Here is a 14,688-nt window from a genome sequence, read left to right on the forward strand (position 1 = left end):
TTTTTTACATGAGGCCATTGTAAAAAAAAAAAAAAAAGTTACTTTACTCGTATTGCCCATTTACAGCCAATATTAAAAAAATATATTTCATCCCAGACAAACTCTTTAATGCCGTACATATTCAAGAAACGGTAGACGTGTTCCCTGCAGGATTTCTACAAGACCGTTTGTTTCAGGAGATGCAGAAAATCCTGCAGATGGACAAATCCTCATGTGTAAGAATATAAAACGGAAAAAGTAACACGAGCAGTACAATCCCAGGCTGGTACCTTTAGGAGGCTGAAGAAGTCTGGAGTTTTCAAATAAATGTTTCTTCTTTACAGGGAGAATGACCGTATCTTTCAGGTCTGTTATCACTTCATCAAGACCAGCAATGTCACTCCACGTCACCTGACGGGGGAAAATCATCACATTAGTATCGCGAGTCAAGTCCTTAAATATACATTTTGACACTTGGAAGAAAACGCTTTATAATCATAATAAACTATGACAAAATGAAGGTATTAAGGATACAGATTAGAGTTTGGAGTTGTTGCCTACCCATTCGGATCGACGAGGGTCCCTGGGGTGATTAGAACATTCACAGCTCTACAATAACAGAACAATTTTTTGTGGGGCGTCTGGATTTTTGACAACACAAATAGTTCACCATGCATCAAAATTACTGGAAGCCGAATAGACACATTATAGTGAATGGGTCCCATGAGAGTCAGTTGGAAACCAGATCTGTCACGGCTTTCATGGTTAACGGAAGCCATGGCACTTGTATTAATAAACGCCATGTTTACAAATCACATCAGTAATCACAAACATCTCACACGTAAAGTATTCCTTTTTATTGGATGTCATTCCTCCAGCAGCAGACTGTGAATCCGGCCAGCAGAGAAGGTCCTCAGGTGGGATATGACCCCTTGCCTAACTTCAGCGAGTTCTCAAGTAGTATGGAAGGTGCTGAAACCTTCTTATAGGCATTCAGAGCCAACTATAGATCTCTGCTCAAGAACCAGAATACTGCAGGGTGTCTATTGTAGAGGGGAAGATCACCAGCTAGCCCACAGGATCTATGATGCACATGATAACACTCCACCAGAGCAGAAGGCACAGCATACAAAGGATACATCCGGCACCCAGGCAAAGGATCAAATGTACAAATCTTTATTCCAACATCCATGGTCCAGGGAGGGTTAAAATACAAACGTCAACGCGCTTCAAAACAGACAAAATGTCCTTAACCCCTTAACGACCGGCATATAGTGTTTCTACGTCGCCCATTTGGGTAGTTCTTCTGAGGCGCCGTCTTTTCACGTCGGCACCTCAGAAGAAGTTTTCCCGCATCGGGCGGGGTGCTCCTGAAGACCAGGCTGTTACTAAAAGCCTCGGGCTTCAAGGCATCGATCAGAGACCACTAGCAGTGATCTCCGATCATGTTTAACCCCTCAGATGCTGCACTCAATAGCGACCGCCGCATCTGAGTGGTTTTAGAGAGTGCGGATGGTTTCCATGGCAGCCTGGGGGACCCCAGGTGCGCCTTTAGTAAATGCCTGTTAGGCCATGACAGGGGCCTGGCCTAATAGATGCCTGTCAGTTATACATTGACAGGCATAATACACTGCAATACAGAAGTATTGAAGTGAGTGTATTATAAAATCGATCGAAAGATCGCACAGTAAAGTCCCCTACTGTGACTAAAAAAAAATGTAATTTTTTTTTTTATCCCTTTCATGACCAAGGGTCATTGATGCACCTGTGTCCAGGTCACATTTTCCATTTTTAATATGCACTTCTTTAAACAATAATATCTTTGCAACCGCTTTCAATATGACAACTATTTTTAAATAGACTTTTTAAAGTCTAAAAGCGGAATCGTCTACCAGAGCGGGCATTCTGCTCCAGGAGTAGCCCCTGACATCACTGTCCATACATGGATAGTGACACTAGGGTCTTCTCCAATTGCGGAATCCCCGGCCAGAGTGTCGGCTGGGGATTCCGCTCAGAGAGAGCTACTAACGTCACTGTCCTCTAGAAGCGGAATCCCCGGCTAGTGCGATCTGACGCCGGGGATGCCGCTCCTAGAGGGAGTTAAGGTGGCGCTATCTACAGTGCGGGATACTATGCTATCTACAGCGGGGAGGGGGGGTTGCTATTTGCAGGGGGGTGGCACTATCTACAGCGGGGATGGAGAGACGGCGTGGGCTCCCCCTGGGAGGGGAATCCCCGGCTAGAGCTCTGGCCGGGGATTCCGATGCTTGAGGGAGCTTAGGTGGCACCATCTACAGAGGGTTTTGCGTTACCTACAGTGGGCTATGGATGGCGCTATCTACAGTGGTATTAAGAGGTTAATCAGGACGATGTCAAAGCATTGATGTTTGTATTTTAACACTCATTGTATCATTGATGTTGAAATAAAGATTTGTACATTTGATCCTTTGCCTGGGTGCCGGATGTATCCCTCATTTGAATGTCTATTGAAACGTTTCTGAACTTTCTGGAAAACTTACAAAAGAAACTTTATATTGCCGGAGAAATGCTATAACAGTAGCTTACTTATTCACCAGGGTAGCTTAGTGACTAATGACAAAGATTCGGACTATTGAAGTCTACTGATCGTCTTTCTGCAGCCGTTTCTGGGGGCAGGGTCAAAATATAGCCATTTCCAATATTGTCCTATAGTGGCGTTCTAGAATTGCTGTATGTTTTTGACACAGATGCATAACTATGAACATCGCCGGGTCAGGTAAAGCAGTGAAGTGGCCGAGGCCCCATTAAGCTCTGCTGCCCCCTTGTTCTGGTCAGGGATGTCCCTGGGATGCAACCCCACCGATCACACACTGATGGCCTAGAAATTTTAATATCTGTTAAAACCTCCAAAATTAATTTCAAGCGCTTTGTTCAATAAGTAAAGTGATCGACTTCAACAATGTTCAATTCGGAGAAAAACGCTTGGAGCATAATATTTTACCCTTTCGCCACTAAAACTTTTGACATTTTGCACATCTGGTAGCCGTGACAAGGGACTTTTGACATATAAAACTTAAATGAGTTAACCCCCATGCCTGATTACTTTCTAAAAGTAGACACCTGGAACATTGTCAAAATGCTACACACACAAGCACCGTCATGCAATCTTGTGTCAAAGTGTACGAATTTATAAAAAAAAAAAAATTATATTTGTGGCTATAAGTGTGACCCAAGCAGAAAACTAGATGCACCACACATCCTAAAAATAAAGGTTCAAGATGTGCATAGTACATGCATAACACGTACGCCTATGTCTACATGCACATATCTTCATAAACCACCAGAACCGGAGAAGCCCAAAATCTGGCTTGAAGGTGGAAATGTAAAAAAAGTAACAACCTATAAATTACAGGATCAGCATTGTGGGAAACTAGACATGGACCGCACATCCACAATATATACGTTGATCTGAGCCACAATTTATAAACATGAGGTTCTTTGTTAACATTTTGATCAAACTGCATAAGCCCACTTACCACTTCACGGCAACCTCTTTCAAAGTGGGTCCCTACTCTAGCGGTTGCAGCACCGCATGGCGGCCATAGCCACCGCAGCACCGCTCCTGCAGAGGGAGTAACCCAGGGGCCAAAATGCACCCATGCTATCAGGCTGTGCCAAGCCTCCTTGGCTCTGGGCCACGTCCCCCCACAAGTGCAGCTCAAAAGCAACAATCGCCACCCTACAGCACCACAACATGTGAACAGATAGAATAAGCTCACCTTACCATGCGCCCCCAGTGAGCACAAGCAGTAGCAGAAACACTTATGAGGTCATTCCTAAATTAAAATCAGCTGGGTCAAATGTGTGGAGTGCTGGTGCCAAGTAAAACAAAAAAATAGAGGATAGACTATATAATATAAAATACACGGATTAGTCACCTTGAAAAGCGAGTGCACCCCAAAACCCTATATATTTCCTGAAAGCAGACAACTGCAGTGGTCTTGACGTGCTGTTGGCAGCCACCTTCACGTAACTTTGTAACAAATAGGAATTAAAACGTGTATTTGCGCCTAAAACTCACATCCAAGCAGAGGTTTATGCACAAAACAACGTCAACCATCGACATCAACGAGAGGTGGCGCTCTCCAAAATGCTGAAAACAGAGGCCATGCAATATATGTCCATCATTCACAAAAGAATTTATATATACACTGCACGCGGCACACAGTTCCTACGCTAACAAAATCTAACATGTTTTGAGAGAGCACAGCATACCGTAAAAATACATCTTAATCATTTAAACATACAACCACCTTTACTCAACTGTGCATCAGTGATCAGCAAAAGTTGCATCAAAATTCAACTTTGCGACTAAAATTCGTACTCCAGCAGACCGCTTATTTAAAGAAAACGTACTGTGCAAAAAACTGTAAGATGTGAGGAGTTCATACGTCCCGCACAGGTCTACGTTCACTGGTGCGTGTGTTAAAGAAATGTCAAAACCACAGGAGTGCGCCAAAAATGTGTGCGTGCAAATTAACCCCTTAATGACCGGGCATGTTTGTACCTTAATGACCAAGCCAGATTTGTCAAATCTGGTATGTCTGACTTTATCAGAGAATAACTCTGTGAAAGTTTTGAATATCCAAGTAATTCTGACATTGTTTTTTCGTCACATGTTGTACTTTATTTTAGTGGTAAAAGTAGACTGATACGATTTGCGGAAATTAATTAAAAAATGGAAAAATGGAAGAAATTTTGAAAAAATTACCATTTTCCCCTATTTTTAACTGCAATATGTCACATATGTACACACATACTGTACAATTTTTTTAATTAAATATATATTTCTATCTCTTTACTCCATTTTGGCAGCACTTTTGAAAAAATAAAATAAATTTTCAGCAATTTAGAGGACTTACAAATTGAATAATAATTTTATAAATTTTTAAGTACATTTTGTTTTCCGGCACCAAGCCAGGTTCTCAGAGGCTCATAGGTCTCAGAGTGATGGAAACCCCCACAAATGACCCCATTTAGAAAACTAGACCCCTTAAGGTATTTACCTAAGGGTATAGTAAGTATTTTGACCCCACAGTTTTTTGCTAAATTTAATACATAGCAGGTGAAAAAAAAAAAATTTCACTTTTTTTCATAAAAGTATCAGTTTGAAGACCAATTTCTTTGTAAAGCGACCATGAGAATGAAGAAACACACCACAAAATCTATCACCCTGTTTCTCCTGTTTTCAAAAATGCCCCCATTGTGACCCTAATGCGCTGCCTGGACACACGGCAGGACCCAAAATGAAGGGAGCACCCGGAGGCTTTCAGGACTCATATTTTGCTTGAAAATGTTTTAGGCCCCACTGTACATTTGGAGAGGCTTTGAGCTGCCAGAACGATAGAAACTCCCCATAAACGACCCCATTTAGAAAACTAGACCCCATAAGGTATTTATTTAGGGGTATAGTAATTATTTTGACCCCACAGTTCTTTGCTAAATTTAATGCATATCAGGTGAAAAAAATAATAATTTCACTTTTTTCATAAAAGTATTTGTTTGAAGACCGATTTCTTTGTAAAGCGACCATGAAAATGAAGAAACACACCCCAAAATCTATCACCCTCTTTCTCCTGTTTTCAAAAATACCCACATTGTGGCCCTAATGCGTTGTTTGGACACACGGCAGGGCCCCAAAGGAAGGGAACACCCGGAGGCTTTCAGGACTCATATTTTGCTTGAAAATGTTTTAGGCCCCAATGTACATTTGGAGAGGCTTTGAGCTGCCAGAATGATAGAAACTCCCCATAAACGACCCCATTTCGAAAACTAGACCCCTTAAGGTATTTATCTAGGGGTATAGTTAGCATTTTGACCACACAGGTTTTTCGCTAAATATATTGAAATTAGTCTGTAAGAATTAAAATGTACTTTTTTTCTGAAACAACATAGAAATTTTTATTATTTACAAGGAATAACGAAGAAAATGCACCCCAACATTTGTAAAGCAATGTCTCCCGATTACGACAATACCCCATATGTGGTAATAAACTGCTGTTTGGACCCACAGCAGGGCTCAGAAGGGAAGGAGCGCCATTTGGATTTATGATTTTGCTGGAATGGTTTTCGGTGCCATGTTGCATTTGCAATGCACTGGAGGGACCAAAACAGTGGAAACCCACCAAAAGTGACCCCATTTTGGAAAAACCTTCAAGGAATTTTTCTAGGGGTATAGTGAGCATTTACACCCCACGGGTCTTTTGCAGAGTTTATTAGAATTAGGGTGCGAAAATTAATATCAACATTTTTTCCACTAAAATGTTGCATTTTCTCATTTTCACAAGGGATAAAGGAGGAAAAAAACAACCATTTTTTTATAAAGCAATTTCTCCCGAGTACGGAAATACCCAACATGTTGTCATACGTTTTTTCATTAGAAATGAATTAACCCTTTCAGGACTGATCCATTTTTTGCTTTCATATTTTAGATTTTCACTCCCCGCTTTCCAAGAGCCATAACTTTTTTATTTTTCCATCAATAGAGTGGTGTGAAGGCTTATTTGTTGCGGGACAATCTTTAGTTTTCATTGGTACCATTTTGGGGTTCATGCGATTTTTTTTGATCACTTTTTGTTCAATTTTTTTGCAATCCTGAGCAAAAAACAGGAATTCTGACACCGTTTTTTTAGGGTTTTTTTTGCGGCGCTCACCGTACGCAATAAATGACATTTTTAATTTATTCTGCGGGTTGGTACGATTACGGCGATACCATATGTATATAGGTTTGGTCCTTTTTTTTAGCGTTTGCGCAATAAAATGACTTATTTATAAAAAAAAAAAATTTCTGTGTCACCATATTCTGAGAGCCATAATTTTTTAGTCAAAAAAGCTGTGTAAGGGCTTGTTTTTTGCGGGACGGATAGAAGTTTTTATTGGTACTATTTTTGGGAACATGCGACTTTTTGATCACTTTTTATTCTTTATTTAGGGAGCGGTGGTGACCCAAAAAATTGCGATTCTGTCGTAGTTTTTTATTGATTTTTTTTGGGGTGTTCATCGTGCGGGAAAAATAACATTATAGTTTTATAGTTGGGTTCGTTACGAACGCGGTGATACCAGATATGTGTACTTTTTTAACGTGTTCATTTTTTTTCTATAATAAAAGTCTTATTATAGGAAAAAAAGCATTTAGTGTTTATAGAACTTATAACTTTTATTTTTACACTTTTTTTAAAACATTTTTATTACTTTTTTTTACTTTTTTAACTTGTCCCACTAGGGGACACTTAGTCTTGCAGCTTTGATCGCTGCTAGAGTACATTACACTACACACGTAGTGTAATGTACTCTAACTGTCATTGTGACGTGACTGTCACACTGACAGGAAGCAGAGGAGGAACGGCCGGAGGCTGTTCCTCCGAGGCTTCCGTGCATGGCAACCCGGAGGTCATTATCTGACCTCCGATTGCCGTGACAAGCATCGGTAGCCCCCACGATCACTTCGTGGGGGCTGCTGATGTGCTTCAAACCACTTAAATGCGGCGACGGCAATCCGTCGCCGCACTTAAGGGGTTAAATGCCGAAATCAGCGGCGATGGTCCGCTGTCCGGCAAGACTGATGTCTCAGCTGTCGGGGACAACTGTCAGCGCGGGTCTGTCACTCTGTGTTTACACAGAGTGACAGTTTGAAATGCGGACGAAAATGTACGTCATGGTGCGGGAACTAGCAGCCGACCATGACGTACATTTTCGTCCTTGGTCGTTAAGGGGTTAAAGTGGTGATTATATGGGTATATCATTTCCACCCCCCTATACAATTTTTAAGGCTCTGCTCATACAGTGTGGTCTAAGCACATTTTTGGCTGAGATTTAAAATAAATAAATAATAAAAGCGGCAAAACTGTGCCGTTTTTCTGCGAATCTGCAAAAATTGCAGCTAAAAAACAAAAATAGGTGGCGATGTGTAAACACAGCCTAACCCTAATCAATAATTGCAAATCCCTAAACCTAATCAAATACGGATTTTGTTAGTGGAACTAGATGGAAACAATCGTTTATGGCGACAGTCAGTCTGGGAAAATGTTTTTCCATACGGAAATCTTTTCCATCTATCTGAAATGTCTAAGATTTTCTTCTCTTGTGATAATCGTTATCACGATTGCTGTAGCGTGTATTGCTAGAGATTGGGTTCAGACAGGATAGGGACAGTGTAAAATGTACAAACTTTGAGGATTGTGTGTGGTGCAAGTGCTTGGTGCAACTTATTGGACTTTGTGATCCGAACACTAAAAAAAAAAAAAAAGTCAGGATCGTGGAGTCAAGAAATGGCCTAACTAAGTGCAGATGGGTGATTAGGGAAGCTACTGCTCATCTTACCCCTTTTCTGGAAGAAGAAAAAATGACCTCCATATGTAACAATCAGAGAGCAAGTATCAACAGTTGAAGTTAGCCATCCCTCAGGAAAAAAATTTAAAAAAAAAGATAGAGGGAGGATCGCAGATCCTCCTCCTCTCCCTGCATGCTGCCAGCACATTCCCCGTTTGCCTCCTCTCCTCCTCCATACAGGCTGAAGTGAAAGCTACAAATATACTGCATGCAGCCCCTACTTCAACCTGCTCTACCGGCTAGATTGCAGCTAGGGACAGAAATATTGGCTTTAAAGGGAAGTTGTCATGATTTTTTTATTATATTGCTTTTAATATAATATTAACAAAAATTTTATTTATTTGTGTTCTCATTTTTTACTTTTTACTGTATTCATACTTTTACTTCTCTATGGGGGCTGACATATTTTTTTTCTTCATCTCTGTATGTGTCGATTGACGACACATTCGGAGATGTTATACGGCACATACAACCCCATAGAGAATGCGAACTGGAGCCGTTCCATTCTCAGAAACATGCGCCGCTCCCACACAGACCAAAACGAAGCTCGTTCGTAGAGCGAAATCTGGCGCCACTTTCATGTGGACCGAAAGCCGCTGCCGGACAGTAGAATGACTACTTCCGGCCGCGGCTCCGGGCATATGTTCAACGAAGCGAAGGTGCAAGGAAGAGGAGCGTAGGCGGCAAGAACTTTGTTAGACCAGCGGAGGCGACAGCAGGAGCAGGTAAGTTATGTTTGTGTAAGTGATGTGTGTATTATGTTCGTGTATGTTCATGTGTGATACTTTCTGCTAAGCCCTGTATCTAATCCTCGTACCACTGTGCATTCGCTCAGAAAATGGCGGCACACAGTGTAGTTGGTTTGAAGATATTCAAACCCCTCATTCTCCTGGCACTAGCCAGAAGGGAGGGGGGATTGTGTGAGGACACTAGAGGAGAGTGTGTCCACCCCAAATTTGCAGCATAAATCAATGAGGTTGCTTTACCACAGTGACCGTGCTGCAATTTTGGGAACTGCTCCCTCTAGTGGCCAGCACACGGAAATGTTATAAATTAGAATCTAATTTATAAATATTTCCTGACTTGTGAAAAAATTAACAAATGTGTAATCACTTATATACTAATTGTTTAACTGAAAAAAATAAATACATTTCTAGCGACACATTCCCTTTAAAACAAGACATAGATCGCAGTACTAGCTTAGTTCTAGTTTGAGCTAGAGATTTTAATAGAAGGATTTCAGTAGAATATCTGAAACGTCCTTGTCTATTAAAGTGCCGCCCTACAATGACATATGAGATACGTCCTTGGCAGGAAAAAAAAACTAGGGCTAAAAGTATTTCTCTGCAGAGTGAATAATACTGGTCTAATTCTTACCAGCATACTTAGTGGATCGACCAGATGAGCTGCGATGCTCATTTCATATTCTGTTAGCTTTACATTGGTCACGCCAATCTGTCTCATCAACTTCTCAGCCTGAAAACAGAACAGTGAAGTTATTAGTAACAACAACAAGAAAGCGTAAAGGAGGTAATTCACAGCATCTTAACATAGTGGATGCAATATACATATTTGGATTAACATTGCCATATTATAGCTACACAGAAAAAAATCTATTAACTATTTACCATTGGGTTAATCTTACATCTTAACTATTAAAGGGGTCGTCTCAGTACAAACATTGATAGAATATCGCTAAGATATGCCAACCAATGTCTGTGAAACTGATCGCTAGAGCGAAGAGGCAGCGGATTTAGGCCACTTCCTCTCCTGTGAACTTTTTCCAGAGGCCACATTGAGTATAATGGATATTCCATGAAGCCTATAGAAAAACCCGGCCGGGGACCGAAAAGATATAAAGAGGTATGACACCTGCGCAGCATATAATCACTTCTGTCAAAACTGACTGCGCCTCCCCAACAACTGGAGGATGTTTAACCAGAGAGGCCCATCTCACAGTTTGGGAAGCATTGATTTAGACCTAAGACAAAACAGTAAGTAACAGTTACAAATCTTACCTGTGCCCGAATGCTGCACAATGAAAAAGCAGCCAACAGTGCAGGAGCTAAATAGCACATAAGCACTTCTTAAAGACACAAAGACGTACAACTGTACGATATGCCAGAAATGTCTGATTGGCGGGGGCCCTACTTAGGAGCCCACCAATTGGAAGACTAGTGGTCCCACGTCCTCCATTGCCAGTTTAAATCCCCAAGTGGGATTAGATGGGCAGCACTTGTGCTGTGTGTCAGTCTATAAGAGTCTATGGAGAGAGCACGCGCTACGTTGTTTCTGTATCTACTTTACAATCATCTGTTTTAATACTCTTGTTTATAAGGGCAGAGCAAAGCATCCCCATCATAAACCCCTTACCTGTTTCTGGGCTTCAAGTTTCTGTTTGCGGGTGGGATCTATGGCATCTACCATCCATTTAATGGTAAAATAGGTGACAGCACCAAATATTGTCAACCTGAATATTAAACCCACAACTTCATTTCTGCTCAAAGGGCGCGAAAAGGCTTCTGCTTGGACCATTTTCTGAAAAATAATAAAATGTTCACTTATTTTCCTGTGAAAAAATAAAAATGGTTATTGAATAGTCATTTTGTTAGATTTATAACAAGGGCTAATTTTCATAGTATTGGGCTACAAGAAAAACTTTATTCAGTAAAAACATTGAGAGTCATAGAAGAGACAGATAGTTATTGTCTATTTACCACTATAGAACCAATGCAAACAAGATCCGTTATAAGCTAGAAAACATTCAGATCCATGTCAGCTTTATATTGGCTCTCGGCCTGGGGAAAATCTTAGGCCTCATGAACACGACCGTAGCCATGTGCACGGCCGTGATTTCCGGGTCGGCCGGCAGTGGACTGTCAGCCGCGAGCCGCCCGCAAATCACGGGCCATGCACATGGCCGCAGCCATTATTTTCAATGAGCCTGGACGGTAGAACACGCCCGAAATAAGGCTTGCCCGTTCTTTCTGCGGTGCGGGCTCCCGGGCCATGCACGGACTGTGAAAACCATGGTCGTGTGCATGGCCCCATAGGAATGAATGGGGCCGCAATTCTCCCGTGGATTTTCGGGGGAATTGCGGCCGCAAAAGCAAGTTCGTGTGCATGGGGCCTTATTCTGATCGAGACCACTCAGTCTATTATGTGGCTAATGACAAATTATTGTAAACTGGTTCTGTCACTCTCCCATGCTATCCTACGAGGGCAGCATTGGATAGAGGGGTAGGGGGAGACAATAAGCTCTGGGATATATCGTTTTCATTTAAATGCTGCCATAGACAGCCTGTGAGTCCTGCTCACTCACACACACACACACACACACACACACACACACACACACACACACACACACACACACACACACACACACACACACACACACACACACACACACACACATTGACAGCTTTGCCTGTATGGATTTATATAAAAATAAAGCTGTCAGTCAACTATCAAATCACAGTAAACGGCATACACTCAAGCTCAGTCTTCACAGATATCTATGCTGACCCAGAAAGTGGAAAATAGTGAGCCAATATGATCTTCTGACATTTTATAACTAATGGGAGAAAAGGACAGCGATTCAGTCCTTGTGTTGGGCCCATCAACAATTTACCAAATGAAGGGGTTAAACTCTCTGGAGCGTCTAAACCCTACTGGCAAAGCTCAAGTCTCTGTTACTAGAAATATCGGACAACATCCACAAATCGGTTTTAAGCCTTTGTATAGTTTCATGTGTAAGATTTCCAGACCAGCAGAACGTGAGAACCATCCATGTAGTGAAGAGTGATGGGTGGCCAACTCTGCTTCTCCTCCTCTTTGCAGCCAGGCTTAAAGGGGTTGTCCACCAGACAACTGATGACCTATCTGCGGGATAGGTCAGGAGTATATGATCAGTGTGGGTCCGACACCTGGACCCCGCATTGGTCAGCTGCTCTGGCTGTTTTGAATGGAATGCAGTAGTTGGAAGCAGATGGCTCCGACCACTGCATAACGGCCGATCTGCAGCTCTGCTCCTATTCACATAAATAAGAGCAGAGCTGAAGTATTGCAGCTCGGCCGCTATTCCATGACCAGAGCCATCTGCTTCTGGCTCCCACTACTGCATACCATTCAAAACATCCGGCACCCGGAGGCAGCCGATCTGTCCGGGTGTCTGACCGCCACAAATCATAAACTGATGACCTATCCGGTGTATGTTTATGTCAATGGGGTAGGGAGACACTTCTCGCAGCAACTTACTCCAGGCTCAACAAAATAATTAATTATAATGAAATCCAACATGTCCGATACTCGTTTTCTCTGCCGTCAGAGACATTTACAACAGATTGTGCTGAAATCCACCAATAATAAAGCGGTTGTCTCACAACAAGAACCTCTGGGAATATGGACGACATATAACAGAGGGGGTCTACTCTATGTTCCAGGATGGGGAGCGCTCTGTAGCGCTCTGTTTATTTGAATGACCGGTATGTAATGCCATATGTGTACCTAGACGCAGATTTTTCAGCGATCGCAGCTGATCAGCTTAAGTTAGACAAGCCAGACGCCGACTTCTTTTTAAAGGCGATGTCTCGATGACAACCCTCGCTTAAAGGGGTATTCTTGTCTCAGACATTTATGGAACATCTATAGGAAATGCCATGAACGTCTGATAGACGCAGGTCCCAAGGTCTGGAAACAGCATAGCTCGCTGTACTACGCTCTTTCCCCAACTCCCATTCACCCTGCAACTTAAGGCCCTTTTACATGTGCCAATGATCGGACAAACGAGCATTTATATAAACAGGGCAACGATCAGCCGATGAACAAGCAAATACTTGTCCCCATACATTACTGATCATGGCTCCTCCTGAAAGGAGAACCAATCAACAAGCGGTCTCCTTGATAGGCGCTTGTTTTTACGGCTCAAACTGGCCAATGTAAAAGACCTAGTCTTCAGGAGCGGCCGCGTCACCAGGCCGGGGACTTCCGTTCTTGAGATAGGTGCAGCTCCCAGAGCTTGGACCCGCATCTAACAGATAGTTTTGGTATATTCTGTCCATAAATGTCTGAGATTCGAAGAACCCTCTAAACTAAGGCGTGTGGGAAGTTTTAGCTTCAATTCCATCAGGGAACTTTTATTTATTTTAGTTGCCATTATAGCGGCTGTTCTACATGCGGTTCCTTAACCATTGAAATCAATGAACAGTATGAAGAGAATTGTAAACCATCCATAATCACCTCCTATGTTCAGGCTATTACATAGACAGCAGGTGATGCACGCTGGACCTCGTGCAGAGGGATGATGTATTGTTATGGGCCGCCTCATACATCGCTGTCATTCTATGACAATGTGCCCAGCATGTCAGGCTGCGTCCTGTGACCTTCCCCCAGTACTTCGCCCTCTCTCCCAGGAGGTGCCCGGTTCTCAGGCTACAACACAGAACGTTCCCCCCATAAAGGAGCGGCTATTAATGAGGGACGTTACCGTATATTTGAACTCCCTTCAGATGAGACACTGGACATACATACACTACTCACCGGCTTGATGACACTACCGATCCAGGAAGTGAAAACCATAAGCAGCGGCTTCACATTGCTAGGTGCACCTGTGAGACCTTCCGGCGGAAACCATAGTCCCGAATTTCAGTTCCGCCTCACAAGTCACCGTGCTGGAGATGTTTCTGCGATGTACGTCAGCACGGGCGTAGGAGGCCATGTGTAAAATCTAGTGAACGGAATAACTGCCGCAGTTGCACATGGAAACCAATGACGTTTCTCCCTGCTAGTACTACTCCAGTATTCCTATGCGCTCATTTTTTATACAATTTTGCGCTAAGTATTCCAATTTTGACAGTGTATTACTAAATATATTTTGTCTTTATTTTTTTTTAGTTCAGCTAATGGGGACATCTACGGCTGGTACATTGTTATGGGGGCATCTGTAGCTGCCACACTACTGTGGTGGCTTCTGTGGCTGGTACATTGCTTGGGGGTTTCTGCGGCTGCACACTGCTATTCTATGGGTACATGCAGGGGCGTAGCTAAAGGCTCATGGGCCCTGTTGACAAAGTCCTTCATGGGCCCCTCCAACTTCTCATGGCGGACGGCCTGCAGCTATCAGCTGCATCTCCCGAGTGACCCAACCATGCAGCAATAGCATAGTTGTCGACATTGGAATTTTTTCCAGGGACACTTAGGGTGTGGCGTCTTCGGTGGCCGTGGCTTATTTGGAGGCTGTGGCTAGTGGGCGTGGCTTTATTTTCCAGAATTTCTGCATACAAATAAACGGACAAAAATGTCTGCACTCGTTTGGCTGACAGCTACTATGGATGCCAGTAT

The 14,688-nt window shown here is 42.7% G+C and overlaps 1 protein-coding gene across 2 annotated transcripts in view; it reads right to left on the reverse strand.

Moving 5' to 3' along the window:
* ATAD1 (ATPase family AAA domain containing 1) overlaps positions 1-14,059 on the reverse strand; it is a 29,790-nt gene extending 15,731 nt beyond the window's left edge. Inside the window, exons 1-4 of one of the 2 annotated variants that reach the window (XM_075841199.1) lie at positions 13,888-14,059; positions 10,720-10,884; positions 9,724-9,822; positions 270-390 (exon numbers count right to left, since the gene is read on the reverse strand). In XM_075841199.1, coding sequence (XP_075697314.1) covers positions 270-390; positions 9,724-9,822; positions 10,720-10,884; positions 13,888-13,926 — 424 coding nt within the window. In that variant the 5' untranslated portion in view covers positions 13,927-14,059. Of the gene's footprint in view, positions 1-269; positions 391-9,723; positions 9,823-10,719; positions 10,916-13,887 lie in introns of both variants that reach the window. The other variant, XM_075841200.1, reaches the window with a different exon arrangement.
* Positions 14,060-14,688: the final 629 nt, after the last annotated feature.

This window comes from Rhinoderma darwinii, chromosome 11 (assembly GCF_050947455.1).
Source record: "Rhinoderma darwinii isolate aRhiDar2 chromosome 11, aRhiDar2.hap1, whole genome shotgun sequence".
Taxonomy (NCBI): domain Eukaryota; kingdom Metazoa; phylum Chordata; class Amphibia; order Anura; family Rhinodermatidae; genus Rhinoderma; species Rhinoderma darwinii.